Source organism: Mauremys reevesii, linkage group 1 (genome assembly GCF_016161935.1).
Source record: "Mauremys reevesii isolate NIE-2019 linkage group 1, ASM1616193v1, whole genome shotgun sequence".
Taxonomy (NCBI): domain Eukaryota; kingdom Metazoa; phylum Chordata; order Testudines; family Geoemydidae; genus Mauremys; species Mauremys reevesii.
The window spans coordinates 225560977-225584479 of NC_052623.1; the positions used below are offsets into that span (position 1 = coordinate 225560977).

The 23503-nt window shown below is 47.5% G+C and overlaps 1 protein-coding gene across 2 annotated transcripts; it reads left to right on the plus strand.

Moving 5' to 3' along the window:
• Positions 1 to 557: 557 nt before the first annotated feature.
• Positions 558 to 21138, plus strand: LOC120381977 (C-type lectin domain family 4 member D-like). 2 transcript variants are annotated; one of them, XM_039500148.1, is made up of 6 exons: positions 558 to 853; positions 16709 to 16843; positions 18865 to 18963; positions 19555 to 19706; positions 19959 to 20092; positions 20438 to 21138. In XM_039500148.1, the coding sequence occupies exons 1-6, from the start codon at positions 784 to 786 to the stop codon at positions 20583 to 20585; spliced, it is 738 nt and encodes a 245-aa protein (XP_039356082.1). In that variant the 5' UTR covers positions 558 to 783; the 3' UTR covers positions 20586 to 21138. The 2 variants fall into 2 exon arrangements, with proteins under 2 accessions (XP_039356082.1, XP_039356084.1); XM_039500150.1 differs by having other exon boundaries at positions 16727 to 16843.
• Positions 21139 to 23503: the final 2365 nt, after the last annotated feature.

Below are 23503 nucleotides of genomic sequence, written 5' to 3' on the forward strand. Positions count from 1 at the left end.
CTGTGACCGAACCTGTCACACCCAGCTCCTGGAGTCAAGTGGCTATGTGATAATTTCAGCCTTCATTCTTAAAGAAAAAGTAATTTTTCTAGCCCTCATGACTGTGGAGAAAGCTTCAAAATATCACACACATACACACACACCCCACCCTAAAGGCTCAAAAAGCAGAAGGCAAATAAAAAGAACATCACATCTATTATTTTTACATAAACTCATAATTTTAAAGCCTAACATGATTTTTGAACATTTGAGGTTGGCAATACTGTCCACTTCTCTATGGAGTGTCCTTGTTTGGTGAAGGTGGTTTTGAGTGCAGTAAGGTGTGTATCCTGCGTTTTCCTGTCAGAACATAGTCTGTGGTATCTGAGCACCTAGCTGTAGATCACCACCACTGCATAAAGACAGAAATGAAACCCTACTGGCTGGGAGATGACTGCCTGTGTATGTTTATTAGCAGTGGAGGATGCAACTTCTCTCTCAGTCACTAGGTTCCTGTTTTTCATTTAACATAAACCTATGAAGAGAAAAGCCCAGGCTGATTTTCTGAGTGACGAGGTCCAAGAGCTGTCTGGGATATATCTCCATCTCCAGCACCTCCCAGCTCATCTAAGGGGCTTTCCTCTCCCTGTCTCTCCTCTTCTGACAAGTGGGAGAAGGGGTGGCAGACACTCCAGATGGAAAGGACTCCATGACTGGCCTGTGGCTCTAGGGAATTAAAAGATCAATTCTAAATGCAATAACAATATAAATATATAAAGAAGAGGGGTCGGCAACAATCTCCAAATGGCTTCAGAGATTACGTACGCTGAAGTAAAGTTCAAGAATGCACCACCACCACCTGCAAAGACCAAAGGTAAACTACAGACTATTTAGGGGAATGGGCTATGGAGACTTTCACTTTTGTGGCACTGTTTCCCATCTAGCCCTAGGCTAGGGGCAGAGTCTGGCTCAGGGGAATCAGGAAGTTGCTTGTTAGAGCCTTTCCCCTGTAGGCCACTGGCTGCCATCTGACCTTTAGATAATGGTGGTATAGATGAGATTTTTGCCAATACCTGGACAGTGATAAGGGAAATTTCTAGGGTACAGGGGATCAAGAAAAAAGTTATGGATCTGATCTTTTTTTAGGTTGGATATTAGAAAAAACTTTTTCACTAGGAGGGTGGTGAAGCACTGGAATGGGTTACCTAGGGAGGTGGTGGAATCTCCTTCCTTAGAGGTTTTTAAGGTCAGGCTTGACAAAGCCCTGGCTGGGATGATTTAGTTGGTGTTGGTCCTGCTTTGAGCAGGGGGTTGGACTAAATGACCTCCTGAGGTCCCTTCCAACCCTGAGATTCTATGAAAGAGATACAGGGAGGGAAATCTCCAGAGGAGATGCACTGAGGGCATTAGAGGTTAGGGCATTTCAGAACAGGGCAGTCCTTAGGATTTCTGGTGCCCTAGGCGAGATTATTAAACTGGTGCCCCTGTGCCTGATCTGCTCTTAGCAACATAAATATAAGCATACAGTATTGGAAAACTTGCCACATTCACATTATTAAAACCAGTTTAACTTAATTAAGCACAATGTAATGCTGATGCACTAGCACTAAAGAAGTAGCACTATAGAAAAAATTCTGATTTGACAGAATGATGCAAATAATATATTTTTTTTAATTTGTCACATTTTATTGGAAATTTATATGAAGAGGTATTGAAACAAAGAATTGTTTTTAATTAAAAGCAATCTTTCTGGCTTTTTTGGCTGCAAAATCAGTTTAATAAGCTGGGTTTCCAAACAGTGGGAAAATATAACCCTAGTTTTACTGCTAGGTAAAGCACAAAGAGACCAAAATGAAGTCAGCACAGAATCATCTCATCTAGATTAAGGTAGCACAGAAATGTTACAGAAGTCCTATTGTGCCTTATTTTTGTTTAGAAAGACATTAGCAATAGCAGCACATTCACATGATAAAATACATGATAAATCACTGTCTCTAAAGTTCCATCAAAAACTGACATTTTCACAGCTCTAGCATGATCTGCTGTATAGATTCTTCACAAGGAAGTGTCCCTGGCCTTTTTAACTCATATTAACTATGTATTTACTTTATGAAAGTTGGAGAAAACATTGTGAAAACGTAAAACATTGGCTGCCCAACTTCTGGGCTGGCAAAAGCTATACTGACTCACAGGAAAAAAAAAAAAGCAGGAGAATCTTAGTACAACATATGGTCAGTCTATACCAGGGGTCGGCAACCTTTCAGAAGTGGTGTGCCAAGTTCACTGTAATTTAAGGTTTCTCGTGCCAGTAATACATTTTAACGTTTGTAGAAGGTCTCTCTCTATGTCTATATTATATAAATAAACTATTGGTATTAGCTGAGGTCCTGGCCACCGGTCCTGCTCAGGCCACTGCCAGCTGAGTAAATGAAACCCCAGACCGGGTGCGGGCTGAGCGGGACTGGTGGCTGGAACCCTAGACAAGGATCCCAGGCCCTGCTCAGCCCGCTGCTGGTCTGGGGTTCTGACCACCAACTCCTGCCAGCCAGGATCCCGGCCGCCAACCCCCCTCAGCCCGCTACCAGCCTGGGATTCTGCTCACCCAGGCTGGCAGGAGGCAGAGTGGGGTCGGCGGCTGGGCTCCTGACTGGCAAGGGGCCGGCAGCCAGAACTCCGGAGTAGCAGTAGGCTGAGTGCTGCCGGCACCCCAGACTGGCAGCAGATTGAGCCACTCAACCCCCCACCGGCCCTGCTCAGCCCGCCACCAGCCCACTCAGCCCGCTGCCGGCTGAATGAATGGAACCCCAGGCTGACAGCAGGTTGAGTGGTTCAGCCGTCCTGCTCAGCCCGCTGCCAGCCTGGGGTTCCTTGGGGGTCCCCAGACCAGCAGCAGGTGCTGAGTGGGGCCGGCGTCCGGTATCCCAGCTGACAATAGGGCAGCAGCCGGAACCCCAGAGCAGTGATGGGCTGAGCCGCTCAGCCTGCCGCTGCGTGCCATCAAAAATCAGCTCACCTGCCACCTTTGGCATGTGTGCCGTAGGTTGCCGACCCCTGCTTTATACACTAGCAAGGAGATGAGCATATTACAGTTGTTGAAGGGCTCTTATCAGGAGTAACAGGCTATAGGAAAGTCAGTCAACATTTTTTGTTTCTCTGATGAAAACTGGCCCACTCCCTGCCTCAAACCAAACCTGTCACTAATAATTGTCAACAACTTAATTTTCTGTTTTTGGCTAAGATATTGATTTTTTTTTTAAAAAATATTGAAATTGGATTCAGGATTGTTAGCAAGAATTTTTGGCAAACCAAGTTGTTAAATGACAATCTAAATGGCAACACAGCACTGCTTTCATGCTTGGCTCACCCCCCAGCCTGCTGGTCCAACAGCTGCAGTAGACCCCAAAATCCATGGTGAAATTAGCACAGCATCTGATCTCAGGGACAGGGCACCCATGGAGCCACAGCAGCTCATCCTGCCCTGTGCAGCTGCCAGCCCGGGGGAGAAGCGCTCCCCAGCTAGGGTGACCAGATCCAGATGCCCTGATTTTATAGGGCCAGTCCCGATATTTGGGGCTTTGTCTTATATAGGCACCAATTACCCCCACCTAGAGTGACCAGACAGCAAGTGTGAAAAATCAGGACAGGGGGTGGGGGGTGGGGGTAAAAGGAGCCTATATAAGAAAAAGACCCCAAAATTGGGACTGGCCCTATAAAATAGGGATATCTACTCACCCTACCCCAACCCCCTGTCCTGATTTTTCACACATCTGGCTAACCCCAGCCCAGCCCTGTGTGACATTCCAATCCTGGCTCACTGCCGAGGAAGTGAGTTACTTTCACTTTCATTCCTCAGCAGGCAGGCAACCAGCCTCCCCCCCACCTACCCCCCAGCACCTCACCCAGCCCAGCCCTGACGGAGGGGAGGGAGGAGAGAGAGAGGGATGCTCCTGGGGAGGAGGGAGAAAGGAGGGGGTGCTCCATGGGGCAGGGGGGGAGAAGAATGGATGTTATGGGGGACAAGGATACTGGTTCCAGAGCCGCAGAGCTCGCCTCACCTCACCTCAGCCAGGGGGAAAGAGTTACACTCACAGGTGAGCTCCTTCCCCAACTCCTACCCCCTCCCCTTCCCAGAGACCCCAGCAGCCAGTTCCCTCCCTCAGACTGTGCTGCATTCTACTCTCTCTAGGACCCAGCAGCCTGCTCTTATATGCTCCACTGCTTCCCAGCTGTCCGGGATCCCGGCAGAGGGTGCCCCCAGACCTAGTGGTGCCCTAGGCGGCTGCCTGTTCTGCCTATGGCTAAGGACGGCCCTGTTTCAGAACCCCACTTGAATATCCACATAGAGACAAAGGGCTGAGATACAGAGAGGGGGATCTCTAGGGACACACCTGGGGTGTGTGTGGCTGGAACAGCTCGGAGCAAGGTTAAAATGTGAAGGATAATGGATGGGGTCGTACCAGCAATAGAATTAGGAGAGCCCACAAGGAGGACATATTGTATTGAAGTCTGTACCCACCAAGATGTTGGTAGCTAAAAGATTCAGGGGCCCAGGGAACATTACGTTGCCTAGAAGAGGGGCAGCGAGAGCAACTAAACATACTGTTGTCAGGTCTTTTCCAGAGTACGGACAGGACCCACAGTATCTCAGGGGCAGGCAGGGAGAAGAACTCAGAGCAGAGATTTCATGATGGCTGCCTGTCCTCTGTACCCATCATGAGAGCCAGCATTGACTGCAGGGGCATGGAATCTGCCCGGATCGGGTGCAGAATTGAATTGAGTGAATAACTCAGGTGTTTTTTTTGGTTCACTGGCAGATCTGAAAAAAAATCAGTTTGGGTCAAACTGAATCCAAACTTTTTTTAAATTTTCAGCAAATTGTAAAAGTCGACAGAAGTCCCTATCAGGTTGAGCTAAATGTTGTGTTTCGGGGCATTTTTTAAAGGGCTAGGTGCATAAAACAGGTGGAGTTGGTGGTGCCCCCTCCTTCAGCCTAGGTCTTAGATCACTCACCTGAGAGATGGGAAACTCAGATTCAATTTCCCACTCTACGACAGGCATTTGAACCTTGGTTACATCCCCTCATGATTACCCTAACCACTAAGCTGTAGAGTCATTTTCTCAGTCTGGTCTAATGACTGTGTATTTTTCACAAAGAGGAAAAGTTTCTGCAGGAGAGGCTGAAAGAACTCTACCCCTAGAATACATGATCGCCCCATTGTGAAGGCACTCCCCTGGCAAGGGGAAGCCCTAAGTTCAAGTCCCTGTCATAAGTACTAGTTACAGCTTAAATGCAGACTTTTCACCCTCTTCCTGGGAAAGTCCATCCCTACAAAAGGTGGGTGGACTCTCTGGCCCCCCCATACCTTTCATCTGGGCTTCCCTCTCTGGGCTCCCCTCTGGGTCAGACACTCTTGTGTCCCCCAAAAGGGAAGGTGACCCTGCTCCAGCTGTGGGCTCACAGCTACCAGCTATGAGAGACCTCTCACTGGCCAGCAAAATTCCCCCCCTTTCGCTCAGGTTGGGCTGGCACCCAGCTATAGGGTCCTTGGGGCCTGTTCCCGCCGCAGCGTCCCCAGGACCCCAACTTCCACCTTTGGGGGACATGCCTGTGTGCACCCCCGGGCAGGCCCTGCCCCCTGCTGACCTGCAACTTCCTGGCAGTCAGCAGCTGGGGTGGCCCTGTTACAAGGTGGTTCATCCCCCTCCCCCGGGGAGATGATTACGGGACAGGAGTTGGTTTTGTCCAGCCCCTCCCTCTGGAGCTTCTCTTGAGCCCCAGGGCTACAAGAACTGGCTACAACCAGCCCTGCCCCCGAAGCTGTATCCTTTACTGCTGCAGAGGAATTCAAGAAACACCCTCCTATTCCACCAGCAGTCCATGTGGCCTCACACCCCACTCCGGGGCTTTTAGCACAAGACTCCTTCTCACTGCTAACCAACCCTGGGATAGATTTTGCCACATTAAAGAACTCATTCCCCAGTAGAAATGGTGCAAAATTGTGTGCCACCGTTGCAACAGTCAGTTCAGCCTGCAAATCCTGAGTTTGCATGTGTACTTTAGCTAAAGGTGCAAGGACTTTGTAACCCCCTACCAGCTGTAATTCTGCCATTTTACCTGGCAACAAATCCTTTTCCTCAGTCAGGTCCCTCCGGACCACAGAAATCTCAGCACCCTTGTCCCTTAAACCCCGAAGCACTGCACCATTAATTTTAACAGCATGCATATGCTCATTGCTTGGTTGTGTGGAAGCAAACTTTACAAATCCTGTGTGAAAAGAGGCCACAGCCTGGCTCTGAGAAGCTGCAGCTTCATGTGTTACTTGTTGCCTGTTTCCGCTCAGCAAGGGACACTTACTCCTCAGGTGCTCAGTGGACTCACAATGATAGCACCTCCTGGGCTCCTCTGCTTGCACAGGAGATTTAGGACGAGTACCAGGGGAATGGGGAGGTGACTGCCCAGCCTCTTTTTTCCCAGACCCAGGGGTAAAACGGTGATTCTGCTTTCCCCCAACCCTGTACCCCTCTGTCAGTGGTTTGTTTGATTGCAGCTTGTGCTTGCTCATAAGAGTCTGCATACCCAGCTAATTCACCCACTGCATTTACCTTTTTGTCCCACAAATACTGTTTTACCTCATCACTACACACATTCAGGAAGTGTTCCTGAGTAACCAGATCACACATCCCTTCAAAGCTTGTAATGCCTTTCCCCCGCACCCATTTATCTACCAAATCTCTCATTTCATTGGCATAAGCCACATTACTTAATCCAGATCCCCTCTTAAGACTCCTGAATTTAACCCTGTAGATTTCAGGTGTAACCTGAAACTGTTTCAAGACCAGTTCCTTAAATTTACCATAGTTTGAAGCATCATCAATAGGCATCTTATTGAATATGTCCAGAGCTCTACCAATCAATTTTGCTATCAATGTGGTCATCTTCTGATCTTCAGGGATGGCATGGAGGGTGCACAGTCTCTCAAAGGTGATGAAATACTCGGTGATATTGCTGGACTCGTTATACTGTGGACATAGTCGCTCCCATTTATGGCTTTTTGGGGAATTGGAGCCAGCAGGTGGAAGGTTTTGTCTCCTCAGCTCCATTACAGCCAGTTCATGTTTTTGGGCCTCCCTCTGGGCCTCCATAGCCCTCTTGTGGGCAGCTTCTTCCCTTGCATTTTCTGCCTCCAAAATACTAATTTCTAATTGTTTTAGTTCTAGCCGTCTCTTATGTTCATTTTCTTTCTCTTTTGCTTCCAGTTTGGCCAGCTTTAGTCTATTAGTGGCATCACTACTACTCATTTTCCTGCTTTCTTGTGCTGGGCCACACCCCTCTGCAGTTCACTGAAACTGAGATGCACTCAGCTCAGGGGATGCTTAGTTAACAGAGACTTTCACAGTGCCCAGTGTTCAGCCTTTCTGGAAAATTTGCAACCAGTGCAGTTTTAGCTTCTTCTGACCTTCAATCTTATTTATTTCGCTTCCTTTTCTGTCCCTACTTCCCTTTCCCGAAATAAGCAAACAGAAAATAACAAACCGGTAACCACTTTGTCTGTTCTCCAGCCACCACACCTAAAACTCACCTAAAATCACTACCAGTACCTTAAAGCAATCAGCTGTGCACAGACCCTGCTCGACTACGCCACTGTGATGGGTTGGATCACAGGAACCCCCTTGGAAGCTGCTAACCGATGTGCCAAGACTACTTCTATCCCTGTTTTCCCTGCCAGCTCAGGACTCCAGCACCCTGTCTTGCCGAGCCAGACACTCTTGTCTACTTCATCAAAGACCCAGAGTCTGAATTACCGGCCCCAAAGCTGCAGGTTTACCTGAAAACAGCTCACAGAAGTGTGCTTGTCTTTAGCACCCAGATGCCCAACTCCCAATGGGGTCTAAACCCAAATAAATACGTTTTACCCTGTATAAAGCTTGAATTGTTCACCCTCTATAACACTGATAGAGAGATATGCACAGTTGTTTGCTCCCCCAGGTATTAATACATACTCTGAGTTAACTAATAAGTAAAAAGTGATTTTATTAAATACAGAAAGTAGGATTTAAGTGGTTCCAAGTAGTAACAGACAGAACAAAGTAAGTTACCCAGCAAAATAAAATAAAATGTGCAAATCTATGTCTAATCAAACTAGATACAGATAAGATCCTCACCAGTTCCAGAATGCTCCCTTTTACAGGCTAATCTCCTTTTAGCCTGGGTCCAGCAATCACTCACACTCCCTATAGTTACTGTCCTTTGTCCCAGTTTCCTTTAAGTATCCTGGGTGAGGGGGGGTGGCGGTGGTGAGGCTCCTTCTTTAGCCAGCTGAAGACCACCTGGAAGGGTCTCCCAGGGATTTAAATAGACTCTCTCTTGTGGGTGGAGACCCCCCTCCTCACCCTGTGTAGAATCCAGTCACAAAATGGAGATTTGGAATCACATGGGCAAGTTACCTGCCCATGCATGACTCAGGACTTGCAGAGAGCAGCCATTACCCACATGCTACCTTGAATGTTCTCAGGTAGACTTCTTGGATTTCCAGAAAGCCTTTGACAAGGTCCCTCACCAAAGGCTGTTACGTAAATTAAGCTGTCATGGGATAAAAGGGAAGGTCCTTTCATGGATTGAGAACTGGTTAAAGGACAGGGAACAAAGGGTAGGAATTAATGGTAAATTCTCAGAATGGAGAGGGGTAACTAGTGATGTTCCCCAAGGGTCAGTCCTCGGACCAATCCTATTCAATTTATTCATAAATGATCTGGAGAAAGGGGAAACAGTGAGGTGGCCAAGTTTGCAGATGATACTAAACTTCTCAAGATAGTTAAGACCAAAGCAGATTGTGAAGAACTTCAAAAAGATCTCACAAAACTAAGTGATTGGGCAACAAAATGGCAAATGAAATTTAATGTGGATAAATGTAAAGTAATGCACATTGGAAAAAATAACCCCAACTATACATACAACATGATGGGGGCTAATTTAGCTATAACGAGTCAGGAAAAAGATCTTGGCGTCATCGTGGATAGTTCTCTGAAGATGTCCACGCAGTGTGCAGAGGCGGTCAAAAAAGCAAACAGGATGTTAGGAATCATTAAAAAGGGGATAGAGAATAAGACTGAGAATATATTATTGCCCTTATATAAATCCATGGTATGCCCACATCTCGAATACTGTGTACAGATGTGGTCTCCTCACCTCAAAAAGATATTCTAGCACTAGAAAAGGTTCAGAAAAGGGCAACTAAAATGATTAGGGGTTTAGAGAGGGTCCCATACGAGGAAAGATTAAAGAGGCTAGGACTCTTCAGCTTGGAAAAGAGAAGACTAAGGGGGGACATGATAGAGGTATATAAAATCATGAGTGATGTTGAGAAAGTGGATAAGGAAAAGTTATTTACTTATTCCCATAATACAAGAACTAGGGGTCACCAAATGAAATTAATAGGCAGCAGGTTTAAAACAAATAAAAGGAAGTTCTTCTTCACGCAGCGCACAGTCAACTTGTGGAACTCCTTACCTGAGGAGGTTGTGAAGGCTAGGACTATAACAATGTTTAAAAGGGGACTGGATAAATTCATGGTGGCTAAGTCCATAAATGGCTATTAGCCAGAATGGGTAAGAATGGTGTCCCTAGCCTCTGTTCGTCAGAGGATGGAGATGGATGGCAGGAGAGAGAGATCACTTGATCATTGCCTGTTAGGTTCACTCCCTCTGGGGCACCTGGCATTGGCCACTGTCGGTAGACAGATACTGGGCTAGATGGACCTTTGGTCTGACCCGGTACGGCCTTTCTTATGTTCTTATGTGGATTGGAGTCTTCCAAGCACTTTTGTCTATTAAATGCTTTCTGATTGAGCACATTCCTTTCCCAAGGAGTGACCAAATGTTTTAACTAAGGCTACTTAGAAATCAAGCAATTATACAGCCAATGTTCATAACTTTGAGCACACAAATGGTGCCTACATACAACTAGGATGAATATAACCTTTACATAGATATGTTACATGGCATATGCAGCAAAACCCTATTCCAGTTATATCATACATTTATGAGCACCCCCACTCCATAAAGCCTTATGGAGTACACTGTCACAACATCTTTATACAAACTGAAACAGTTTTAACAGGGGTAAGTGAGACACCCATCCCTGACTAGCCGGATGGTTAGGAGAGGGAGGGGCTGGGTTCAACTCCCTGTTCTCAAACAGCAAGTCAGATATGGGTCTTCCATGTCCCAGGGTGAGTGCCCTAACCACTGATCCAAAGGTTATAAGGGGGCACTTCCTCTGCTGGCTGTTTTGTGAATGGTACCTAAGTCCCCTTCTGAATCTAGCTCCCTGACTATATATATATATATATATATATTAAAATAATCAATAGTTTTTGTTAGACTGAAACTGCATTTTTTGGGGAATAAACTGTCATCCAAAATTTTTTGCCCAGCTCTAGAGAAGAATAGAACTGAGAGAAGAAGGAAACAAAGGCTGAGTAGAAGAGATGGGCTTGACCAAATCCCTGGAGACTTTAAGTATCTGAGATCTGAAACTGGATCCAGTTTTGTGCCTCATGCCTAACTCTGCTGAAAAGTAATTAACATTTAATGATCAAAAAGATTGAAAATTGTTATTGCTATTAACAAATGTTGTATATAATGATGCAAATTTACTAGGTACTTTACAAGCATAAGAGATGTTCCCTGCCCCAATGGCCTTAAAGCCTAACAGGCCTGGTCACTGCTCTGAACACTGTACAGGTGAAGACAAAACAAACAGCAATGTAAGGAAGAATACTTCAGAAGCAGCAACATGTAGCACAATCATAAAGGAGGAGAAGTTAGGAGGGGTTTCTAGAGGAAGACAGAGGAACCTGATGTGGACTGAAAACAATCCAGAAGTCAGGGGCTGCATGGGAGAAAGCACAAAGCTGAGTGTGGAAGGACATATAGGGAGCTGTGAGATGACAAGGTTGTGAGGATCAGCAGGAATAGAAGGGGGGTAAAATATAGGGAGGAAATGCAGGCTGGTCCATATTTATTTGGATACAGAAATTGCTCTGCCCTGTGGGTCTCCATCCCCAGCTGCAAGACCATATGCACAACCCCACGATGTGGCAGGGTTATATAGATGTATTCAGTGCTGTCAAGGACATTTGCAAGCTGACTTTTCAGCTCTGCCCTCAGATTTGCCAACCTCAGCTGCCTTGACAGGGACCTGCTTGGGGTCCTTTCTTGCCTTCTTCAGGAAATGAGTCACAGAAGCCAGACGTGCATGCACAGTTGGGGTGACTGACTCAGTAACACTGTGCTGTCACTGAGGCTTGGATATACTGTACTCAGATATTCCTCCTGCCCTCACTCGTGCTCCTGTTAATATTCCCCCATGTCCTGTTCAAAAGACGTTTGATGAGTCTGCTCTTGCAGGTGAACATTGGGAGGTTCCAGGGCATGCTCAAACACTGCTGCCAGTCATGTGAGGGGTGCCTAAGGGACCCTGGACTGGCCATAGCTAGTACATTGCTTTCAGAGAGCAGTAGAAATATCCACCAATGCTGCATGCTGTTGTAGTGTTGTCTCTCACAGAGTCAGGGCCTCTCTAGATGACTTGGGTGAGTGATTAGACGATAAGGGGTGTGACTAAAGTGCTGGCTGCTGCTATAGTGCTCATGGATAATTACTTCCTTTTTGGCTACTGCCAAGTCAGCCACTCAGATACTGCCACAGTGATAGATATGAAGGTAGGTAGATCCTGCTAGAGGTGACTTAGCCAAAGGGCTCATAAAAATGCATCAGAACAATCCCTATTTTACCTGGTACAGGGCCGCCCGGGGGCGGGGGGGGGGCGCAAGTGGGGCAATTTGCCCCAGGACCCGGGTCTTGCAGGGGCCCCCACAAGCAGGAGGGGAACAGGGGGGCCACCGCTCCCCCACTTAGCACATTTCCCCAGAGTGAGGCTTTAGTAGGAATTTGTAAGAGGGTAGAAAGGTCCGGGGTTTTTCCCCGCTCCCCTTCCCCCTGCAGACTGCGGTGCTGCTGATTGGCCCCCGGGGCCTGATTGAGCCGCTCCCATTGGGCCTCCAGCAGCCAGACCTCCCCCCCCTCCTCAGCACGCTGTGGGGGCGGGGTTGTGTGCTGGCAGCGTGTTTAAGTTGGGCTCCAGAGGCCGCCAGTGGCTGGAGCTGCGTGGTGGTGAGAGGAATCACGGGGGGGCAGTCAGGGAGCCAGGGGCGGCTCTAGGAATTTGGCTGCCCCAAGCAGGGTGGCATGCCGCAGGGGGTGCGCTGCCAGTCCCGCGGCTCCGGGGACCTCTTGCAGACGTGCCTGCGGAGGGTGCGCTGGGAGGGCGGCAGGCGGCTCCGGCGGACCTACCGCAGTCATGCCTGCGGAGGTTCCGCTGGTCCCGCGGCTCCGGTGGATCTCCCGCAGGCATGACTGCGGAAGGTCTGCCGGAGCCGCCTGCCGCCCTGCCAGCAAAATGCCGCCCCAAGCGCGCGCTTGGCACGCTGGGGTCTGGAGCCGGCCCTGCAGGGAGCAGGGGGAGGGTTGGATGGTTGGGGCGAGAGGGGAGGAAGTCTGGGCCTCTGTCCAACAGCAAAACAAGCATATAAAAGTAGCCTTCAGTGTGAAGTACTATCACCCAGCCCGCTTGCCTGAGCTGTATTATTAATGCATTTTATTTGGAAGATGCAGCCTGAGTGATTTAAAGGCCCCAAACGCTGCTGAAAGAACTGGGAAAGTTGCAAGCGTTCTCTGCTTGGCTTTTCATCTGGGTCATACAATGCAAACCTGCTCGAGGCACCGCACAAGAGATATTTATTGAGGAAGTTCATGCATCTCACAACTTAAGCTCTTCTAAGCCATGGCACAGAAGGATTTGGGAACAGTTAACAATTCTGTGTGGTTAAGAGATTTTTCATTTCCTGGGCCCTGCTACCCAATGCCACAGGGCCCCACAGGGGAGACTGAGTGAGTAGCCCCGCTTGTCCTCTGCAATCCCTTCCCTGCTTCTTTCCCTTGTGTTTGCAAGGGTCTTATTAACATGCTGCAGCCGAATGCCCCTCCCCCAGGCCTTCCCTCCAGAGAGGGACAGCCTCCCGGCTTCTCCTCCTTCCTCACTTTCTCCTCTCTGCGTCTGCAGTTTTCCCCCATGCCCCATCCCTTGTCTGTACCCCCTCTCCACCCCATGCACTTTATTAAGCATGTCTCTTCCTCTCTTGTTTATGGGCTCTGGGCTGGGATGGCAGAGGCGGAGTATTGTTGTGTTCTCTGCTAGGTCTGTTTGGATCAGACTCTAAAATCAAGCACTCCCTTTGATAGCAGTATCCCTCTGCCCGCTTGTAAAGGCTTCTGGCTAAACACTAAATCCAGGTGCTAGGGCAGAAGCAACTACCCATGTACCCTCAATGGCAGGAGCTGTGTGTGGTCCCTCGACACCCCCACCCCACACACACACTTTGGATTACGGGGTGTGTCTTGGTGTATATTGGGGATCTTGTCAGGGAGCGGAGAGTGTTCGGATAGGAGTGGGAGTCCTGGCAGTCTGTCTGGGGGCAGGGGTGTGGATAAGGGTCAAGGCAGTCAGGGGACAGGTAGGGTTCTACGGGGGCAGTTAGGAACAGGGGTCCCAGGAGGGGTCAGTCAGGGGACAAGGAGTGGGGGGGGGAGTTGGAGGTTCTGAGGGGGGCAGGAAGTGGGAGGGAGTGGATGTAATTACTAATTTGATATGTTGGGTGGTGCCTTTTTTATGTGTTTGCTCCCCCTGACGTTCGAACCTGGCTATGTCACTGTCCACAAGAATATAGTATTCTATAGTATTACAACTTTTTTTATGGAAATTGCTTTGCCCCAAGCCCCCTGAATCCTCTGGGTGGCCTGTTTTACCTTTGGAATGGGGCAGAAGGGAGTGGACTCAGGGATTTAAAAATCTCCCAGAGGAGGAGGCCTCCTGATCTCTCCTGCAAAGATCATGCATAGACACAACCACATGCCCCCAGTTAAAGAGCACAGTATAACAGCTAGTGGAAGCTGAGGAGAAAATGTTTTGTTTTGTTTTCCTCAGAAAATGAAAGCAGATACTACCCGTGAACATTTTTGTTTTGTCAAAAACACAGTTTTCCATTTTAAAAAAAAAGTTTCAATGAACAATTTTCAAGCAACTCCAGTAACTATCGGTGTACTCACAGTGTATTTTAGGAATAATATATATACTTTCCCAGCAAAGTGCACTACCAAGAGCCTTGCTTCTGACTCTGTTACCCTGTCTGCTGCTGCTACTGGGTGACTTGAGAATTACAAACTGAACAAGGAAAAAAAATTGAGTCTCTCTAGACCTAAACTTAAACTATTACATCCTCTCAAGGGACCTTCACCAGATATTAGCACTCCAGCTACTTTACTCTTCTTCTGCAATAAGTGTTGCTGCCCCTAGTCCCCTCCCTTAGGCCTGGTCTACACTGGGGGGGGCGGGTGTCGAACTAAGGTACTCGAACTACCTTAGTTCGAACTACTCACCCATCCAGACGCCGCGGGATCGAAGTCCGCGGCTCCCCTGTCGACTCCGCCACCGCCATTCGCGGTGGTGGAGTTCTGGAGTCGAGGGGAGCGCGTTCGGAGTTCGATATATCGCGTCTAGATGAGATGCGATATATCGAACTCCGAGAAGTCGAACGCTACCCGCCGACCTGGGCGGGTAGTATAGACGTAGCCCTATTCTCCATGCTCCTGTGTTCCTGCAGTGCTCTTTACTGGGACCTGGAGCACCCAGTCCCTCAGTGAGTGTTTTCCTCTCCTTCCCTCTGTGCATGACCCATTCCCCTCCCTCCTCTGTCACCGCCCTGATATCTGTGGTGTCCCTGCAGTAGGGAAGAGATGGGATTCAGCTGTATTGTATCTAGAAAGGATTCTTTTGTGAGGCAGCTGGACACATCTGTGGTTCTCCCTGATTCTCAAGCTCCCAGACTGCCTAATGACCCTGGGCTGCCTAGTGTCTGCTCTGGAGTGAATAGTGGTGCAAGGGACAGCTGCCTACACTAGTTAGCATGACTAGCCTCTCATGTGTCTCCATTGCACTTCTTCACACTCCTCCCCACTCTCCTCATTTCACCTGCTGCTGCACCACCTATCCCACCCCAAGCACTGGGTCCAAACGCATGTGGAGGAAATAGAAGTTAGAACAATAAAACATTCTCTGGGGAGTGTGGAATGCTCTGGGAATGCCCTAGAAAAAGCTTCACTTAGATTATATGAGATCATAATAATACCTAGCTCTTAAAAAGTGCTTTTTACTTAGATCTTAAAGTGCTACATGAAGTTTGGCAGCCATGGGCATACTCTGGTGAGACATGAAGAGCTCCCCCAAACACATAACTCCATAGAATCATAGACTAGGGTTGAAAGAAACCTCAGGAGGTCATATAGTTCAAAAATCCTGCTCCAAGCAGGACCAACCCCCAACTAAATCATCCCAGCCAGGGCTTCGTCAAGCCGGGTCTTAAAGACCTCTAAGGATGGAGATTCCACCACCTCCCTAGGTAACCCATTCCAGTGCTTCACCACCCTCGTAGAGAAATAGTTTTTCCTAATATCCAACCAAGATCTCCCCCACTGCAACTTGAGACCATTGCTCCTTGTTCTATCATCTGCCACCACTGAAAACAGCTGAGCTCCATCCTCTTTGGAACCCCACTTCAGGTAACTGAAAACTGCTATCAAATCCCTCCTCACTCTTTTCATCTGCAGACTAAATAAGCCCAGTTCCCCCAGCCTCTCCTCATAAGTCAAGTGCCCCAGCCCCCTAATCATTTTTGGTGTCCTCTGCTGGACTCTATCCTTTTTGTCCACATCCTTTTTGTAGTGGAGGGCCCAAAACTGGATGCAATACTCCAGCTGTGGCCTCTCCAGTGCCAAATAGAGGGGAATAATCACTTCCCTTCATCTGCTGGCAATGCTCCTACTAATGCAGCCCAATATGCCATTAGCCTTCTTGGCAACAAGGGCACACTGTTGACTCATATCCAGCTTCTGGTCCACTGTAATCCCCTGGTCCTTTTCTTCAGAACTGCCGCTTAGTCAGTAGGTCCCCATCCTGTAGCAATGCATGGGATTCTTCTGTCCTAAGTGCAGGACTCTCCACTTATCCTTGTTGAACCTCATCAGATTTCTTTTAGCCCAATCCTCCAATTTGTCTAGGTCACTCTGGACCCTATCCCTACCCTCCAGTGTCTCTAACACTCCCCAGAACTTAGTGCCATCCATGAACTTGCTGAGGCTGCAATCCATGCCATCATCCAGATCATTAATGAATATGTTGAATAAAACTGGACCCAGGACAGACCCCTGGGGTACTCCGCTTGATACTGGCTGCCAACTAGACATTGACTAACATCCAGACTAACACGGCTACCCCTCTGAAACTAGACATTGAGACATTGATCACTACCCATTGAGCCCAATGGTCTAGCCAAGTTTCTATCCACCATGCACCTCAAAACAATTAACCTCAGTCCCGAATACCTGTCAAGGGAATATTTGCTCATTATAGGGGCTGGAGTTGGGGAGTTTGGCTTGGAATTTGAGCTTCATCAGAGGGGTCTTCACCCAGAGTTCTAATTTGGTCCTGTCACTAAGAACATGTAAACTCTTGAATAAGAGTTGATATTTGGTTGCTGCATAAAGTTTTTCATTCAGCTGCTCACACCTAGCAGGCAGGGCTACTGTCCTCAGAACTGACTGTTTTGGGGGCTAGGGGTTTCTTTACCTTTAGTACCTCCAGAGAAGAGCACGCCACAGAGTGCACCCCAGAAACCCACCTGGCGATTCCTGCGGTTGGTCTCAGCACTGTTGCTGTTGCTGTGTGTCTCTCTCCTCATTGCCCTCATTGGTAAGTATATCCTAGCTGATTATCCAAGAGGGAGAGGAATTGTTTGAGGAGGATGCCAGAGAGAGGAGATCTGGGAATAAAGGGGATAAAATTAAGCAAAGAGGGAAATATCCTGCTGGACAATCAGGAAACAATTCCCAGCAGAGGTGTTTGTTAGACTGTGGAAGAGTCTCCTTGAGGACAGGGTGGGAGACCAAACGTTTGGACCCGGATAAAGTCCTGAAGAATATAATGTTGGGAACAATCCTTGTTTGGCTGGCAAAGGGGGAAGGCTGAGTGGATGGACAAGATTAGAAATGGGCAGCAAGCAATATGGTCGCTTGACAAAAGTATGTCTGGGATATGAGGGAAGGATTTGGCAGTGGGAGGAGGTGAGATGCTCAGAAGGATCAGGGGAAAATATCTAGAGTCGTATCAGAGCACCAGTTCTAATCCAACTCTATGTCATGTAGACTGGATGAGTTGAGGGATCAAGGAATGGGGTTCTGAGCCTTTCCCTTCCTCTCTAGGGCATCAGTTCTAATCTGAGTCCAGGTGGCCCAAACAGATTGGAGGAGGGATACACAGCCTTTCAGCTCCAGGATACTGATTCCAATTTGGCTCCAGTTCAGGCAGACTGGATGTCTCAGGGGGAATGAGATACAGAGCCTTTTGCATCTGGGGCACCAGTTCCTAGAAGTAATTTCTAATCTCTTATAATTTTTTTTTACTTTATCTTTAAACCTGTCTAGGGCACTTATCCTCAGTGAGGATATCATCCTCATTACGAGTTGCCAATATCAGATAGCCACCAGGCCCTAGAGGTCAACTGAGCTCTGCAGTGAGCTTTTATACTTCCGTCGACCAGAGGATAAAGTTAGCAAAAATAAAGTGTCTTATTTATCAAGAACAAAAACAAATATAATCTAACATGGAATTGAAAGCATTAAAGAAAAAGTTTTATGCACAGAAACCACTCATCTTACCTTGTCTGTGTAAGTCTGTCTTGGGCTTCTTAATTATTTACAGATATACAGGCAGATTGTGCTGTGACCTGTCCGTGTCTGGTGTCACTGCTCAGCACCAACACCTGTTGTTGGGTTACTGGGAGGGCTTAAGGAGTCCCTCACTCTCTCTGAGGAATCTCTCTCCTCCAGAGCCCACCACAATCTACCTATGAGGGGAGCTTCTGAGACACACCAAGCAGCTCCCTTCAGCCTCTTCAGGTTCCCTCCTCAGGTTAAATTCTTCCTGAGTTAGCCCAGCTCTCCAGGCAAGTCTAGCCAGACCTTCTGTCTGACCTTCCACACCCTCCAACTCATGGTTCCCTTGACAACCCTGTCACTATTCCCAGACATCTCTCTCTTGATCCACTCTCCAACATCACCTTGACCAACTCCCAAGAAGCTCCACACACCCCGGTGATGTCACCAGCCTTGGCAGTTCTTTCACAGGGAGCTGTGGGGAAAAGCAAGAGATTTCGCTCTGCTTTAATCTCTTTAACTATAGTCAATTCTAGGGGCAGAGTTGCTTCCTGGCAAATAGGCATTGGTGTGTGGCCTCAGAGTTCTGAAAGAGGCATTTGCCTGAATGCCATTTCTGACCACACCAGTTTCAGGAGTCGTGTCAATAAATAAGTTACAGCAAGAAAATACCCAGACTCCACTGATTTTCTGACATCTGCTACTGTTTGGATGAGGGGTACCAGTATTAATAACCTGTTGCCTAGCCACATTCACCCTCATCTTTCCCCTTTGGGGTCAGACACTTTTCTTGCCATACTGACCAAGATCGGTTGGCTTATTCTAGTCAATCAATATAACTGGTGCCCACCACCAGAAGAGATATGAAGAGACCTGAGCTGCCCTATTGTCCCAGGGGAGGTGGTTGTTGGCACTTGTGACAATAATGGAAGCTTACAAAGGGGCAGCCACATTGGGACAGTCCATGGCCAGGAGATGAAGAAATCAGGTTGCACCCAAGCAGGGGAGAAAGAGGGTATAGTTGGATCCATTCTCTTTTTTTCCTCTCTTGTTTTCCAGTCACTCTACTCAAGGGAACTGGAGGCTGTGAAGAGCATAAGGCCCTGCCCCAGAGTTCTGCAGAGTGGCATTGTGTCCTGGGGAGAGCTGAGGTGAAAGGTCAGTGACACTGAAAGAGAGAGAGGGAGGGAGGGATTAACCCAGCTCTTGATCAACAGGGGGCCGGAGGGACTGATGTATGAGGGAGAGGATGGGAACAAAATGAAGTCTGTACAGATTGACTGAGTGAGGGCTAAGAGGAGAAATAGTGACGTTCTACAAGTCCAGGCAGGATGAGAACAACAAGGAGAGGGAGGGGCTAGCTGAGTGTGATCACAGGAGGGAGGGATAAAGGGGAGCGAAAGAAGCTAATTTCAGGATGGGGCTGAGGAAACATTCCCTACCTCTGAGGGCCTTTTAGACTATTGACGAGTCTCCCCAGGGAAAGGGGTTGAACATTAACTGAGTCATTTTGCCTTTTTCTAGATGTCAGCTAACACATGTTAGTCTACACTGGGTTTATTGACCATCTAAGCTAACATGTTTAACAACACATCTTCTAGCCTAGTCTGGACAAAGTCTCAGAACTGGAGAAGTCAAAGCCCGATGGAATAAACTGTAGGGAACAATCCCGCATTGTCTCCAGAGAATGAGAAAGATGCAGATTAGTAGGGATTTTCCATCTCTCATTATTATTCTCTTCCCTCACAGGGCGAGTCTGGACGTGCTGTCCCATGGGCTGGAAGCGCTTCCAGTCCAGCTGCTACTACCGCTCTTTAGACATCATGAACTGGGGTGACAGTGAGACAAACTGCACAGGGATGGGCTCCCACTTGGTGGTGATCAACACAGGAACTGAGCAGGTAACTCTCTGGGGATTAGACTCTTTGAGGAGCTGAGCATTCAGATCTTTAGAAGACCCCCTCCGCTCCTGGAGTTTGGGGTCTATTGAAGGTGAGCTGGGAATTCAGTCTCCCTATGCATTCAGTCCTGGGATTTCCCAGCCATCACCTTCTCTCTCTCTTGAGCACACACACATGTGCTACAGGGACTCCTGCCCACTACTGTCAGCTCAATGACTGAATGTGGGCAATTAATTTGTAATTTTTATTCAGGATTTCATTTTCGATTGGACAAAGAGAATTTTTACGTCCATCTCAGACAGGAGTTACTATATCGGTCTGACAGATCAGGCACAGGAAGGCCAGTGGCGCTGGGTGGATCAGACTCCATATAATGAGACTGCAGCGTGAGTATCTCCTGTGATGGAGACCAATTACTGTCTTCTCCTTAGTCCCACAGGTTAACATACGGTGTAATGGACGTGCAAAGGGGTGAGGGTTGTGGGAAGGACAAAGGAGCTCTGGTTGTACTGTAGCTACAAGTGCTTCTTGTCTAGTAAAGAGCAGATTTGTTGGGGGAACATGAGCAGATTCTATAAATCCCTTTTAAGGAAACAGTGTAGAGCCTGGTAGGAGAATCTTTGAGGTTAACTAAAGGGTTTAATTTGCCCCCTTCTTTCATCCCCACCTGTTAGAAGTTGTTCAACTCTTAAAACTCATACCAATATGTATCTCACACATGTTTCTTACAGATTCTGGAGACAAAATGAACCTAGTAATGGAAACATGGAGAACTGTGCTGTCATGCATATAGAGACAAAGGCAAATAGGAATTGGAATGACATTCCATGTTCCACTAAAGTACATAGAATTTGTGAAACTGCTGCAACAAATTTTTGAGGAAAGAAACCCCACCCAGGATGTGAAGCCAGAAAGAGAGAGAGAGAGCCCATCCCTGGCTAGAGGCAGCTGAGAAAGAGATCTGATTGGAGGGTTTGGTTCAGATGTGAGACTTGTGCTGTAATTATGGAGTGGGAGGTTACTGTGTTCAATGGTTCAAACTCACCCATATGCACAAAAGAATTTTGAAAAAAAAATTGGTAAAATGTTTGGAAGTGGAAAAGAGGTAATTTTCAGCAGAACTCTGTTTATGATGTCACAAAGGTGGACTATGCCAGCACCCAACATTTCTGGAGGACCTGGGTTGGTAAGGGCAGGGTCCAGAGGCTTTGGCCTTGAAAGAGTTGAAGAGAGAGTTACTATTCACGATTAACCCACTCAGTGCTGCTAAAGTTAATAACATCCCTTGTAAAGTCATCGCTTCCAGGGTGCTAACGTGTCAGTCCCTGTGGAGATCAGTGCTGTAAATGGAGAGTCTCTCATCCTGTCCCTGCAGTCCTTGCAACTGCGGTTTCAAATGAGTGTTTCAGCTTTCAGGATAATGATGCATAAACCAAACCCAAACTTCAGAGCTGCTGCTGTTTCATTCTCACTGGGACAATGGGAAAGGGACACATTTTATAATTGTTACATGAAAAGACCTTTGTGCATCTGCAGGTCAGCAGAATTTAAGCCCAAAAGTAAGGTGTCTCTATGCCACAAATCCAGCTGCATCCAGCCTCGTTGTCCTATAACCCAGTTCCAACATAGCTCTGTTCTGAGGCTTTAACCGTGTTCCTGAATCATACTAATGTTTTGGACTACCCAAAGCTTTAGGTCTGGCTAGGGACATAGTTAAGATCCCATTGACATGCGAGGGCAGAACTGTCCTTAAACTGTGTTGGGAGACAACCATGTTGTAAATAGGTCCCTCAACGTAGCTGTAGTTAATGCAGATGAGACCTGAGAAGTGAACTGAATAGTTATTGTTCCCGATAACTCTTTGTGAAAAAGGTGTGGCTGCATGAACAGGCCAGCAGCACAAATCTCTGTAGAGCCGCAGACTGGGACATTTGTGATTCATAATTCATATTAACAATTCTAAATAATTACCCTGGGGGATGTCTTTACTGCAGAGTTTACCTGGGTGTGGGAAGCCAGGTCTGGGAAGCCATGTTAGCCAAGCCCAGAGTGAGCATATACACTGCTAAGCCACACTCAAGTCATAGCCACATCCACACTGGTGCTGCAGTAATGCAGGTTAGGTGCTAGGATTTCTGTGGGCATATCCCATGGTTCTTAGCACTACACTAAGCTGCAGTACTCTATCAATGGTTTTGCAGTGTATTGTAGAAGAAGTTGTCTGTCCTTCCCTGGCTCCCATGAGACAGAGTTCTTAGCTTACCAACTCAGTAAACTAAAATGCTTCTGACTCTGCAAGCTCTTCACTGCTGTACACAGCCTCTGTCCCTCCAAATAGCAAGCTATGGATTCAGCTCATAACAATGAGTCCAGCTGTTGGCATTAACAAAACTTTTATTTTGGGAACAGGAGGTGAATGCAGGGCATGAGACATGGTGGAGGGCATGTCAGCAGTGGCTCATCACCCTGAGAAAGTGGCTATGTGCCTTGATGAGGAGATCGTGCAGGCGATGTGCCTGCATAGTGGAGTGAAAATAGCTGACGCAGGTCTTAATAGCTGTGGCATCAAGCACAGAGTGGTAGGACTACACGGTCATGCAAACCTGGGATGCACAGCAGGGGTTCCCGAACTTCCAGGCGAGGAAGGCCATCTTCCTGGAACTGTGTGAGGAGCTTGCCCTGACACTTCAGTAGCTGGACATGCGGATGAGAGAGGATTTAATGGGTGCAAAAGCAGGCTGCTATTACTACTTGGATATCCCAGAGGGCTACAGCTTGTTGGCAAATCAATCTGTTTGGTATTAGCAAGTCAACTGTTGGTGCTGTGGTGCGGGAGGTTTGTGTGGTTTAGCCTTGAGTGGTGATGGCTGCTAATGTCCCCAAAATAAGACCTAGCTTTAAGAGAATGGGTTTCGTGAATTGTGCTGGGGCTGTTGGTGGCTCATATTTGATCACTGTTTGCCCCTACCAGGTGCACATGAATATGTCAACTGGCAAGGATACTACTTGCTCATTATGCAGGCCTCGGTTGACCATAAAAGGATGGCCAAGGATGCTAACATGGGAGGAACTGGCAGAGTGCATGATGCCAGGGTATCCAAAGATCTCACATTTACCTGGTTGGACAAGAAGGGACTTCATTTTCTCCCAGTAATATGAATAGTAATGGTGTCTGGGTCCCCTGAAATATGAGTAGGCTCAGATTATCCTTCACTGTCCTGGCTCATGAAGCCCTACCCTGATGTGAGAACACCTAGCAGAAGAAAGTTTAGTTACACACAGGGCAGTTTCAGGATGATGGTGGAATGTGCATTTGGTGAAATAAGGCAAGATGGCACTGCTTACAAGTTGTTTAGGGGCTAGTTTGTGTAATGCCATTTATGTTAACAGGGCATGCTGGACACTGCAGAACATAAGTGAAAAGGAGGAGAACTTTCTCCCGACTGGGTTGAAGATAGTACTGGTTTAGAGGCTGTCAAAGTTAGACTCAGGACTCATAGTTTGTCAGACCACTCTGTTTTATTAGCACAGCGCTCTGCTAATAACACCCAGATAATGTGAGCACCATGCAAGACACAAACTATCTTATTTATACAGATAAAAGGGTGAGAACTTAACAAGGTAACAAAGGAAGCAGAATCAGATAAGTTTACCTGGGCTAGGCATGCATATCTTATTTCCTTACTAACTATTACCCATCTTCTGTTAATGTTTCGCCATTAGCACCATTGTTTATGCCTAATGTTTCTTTTCCTGGCACCTGTATTTCAACATTTCTTATTTCTGCTTAAAGGTAC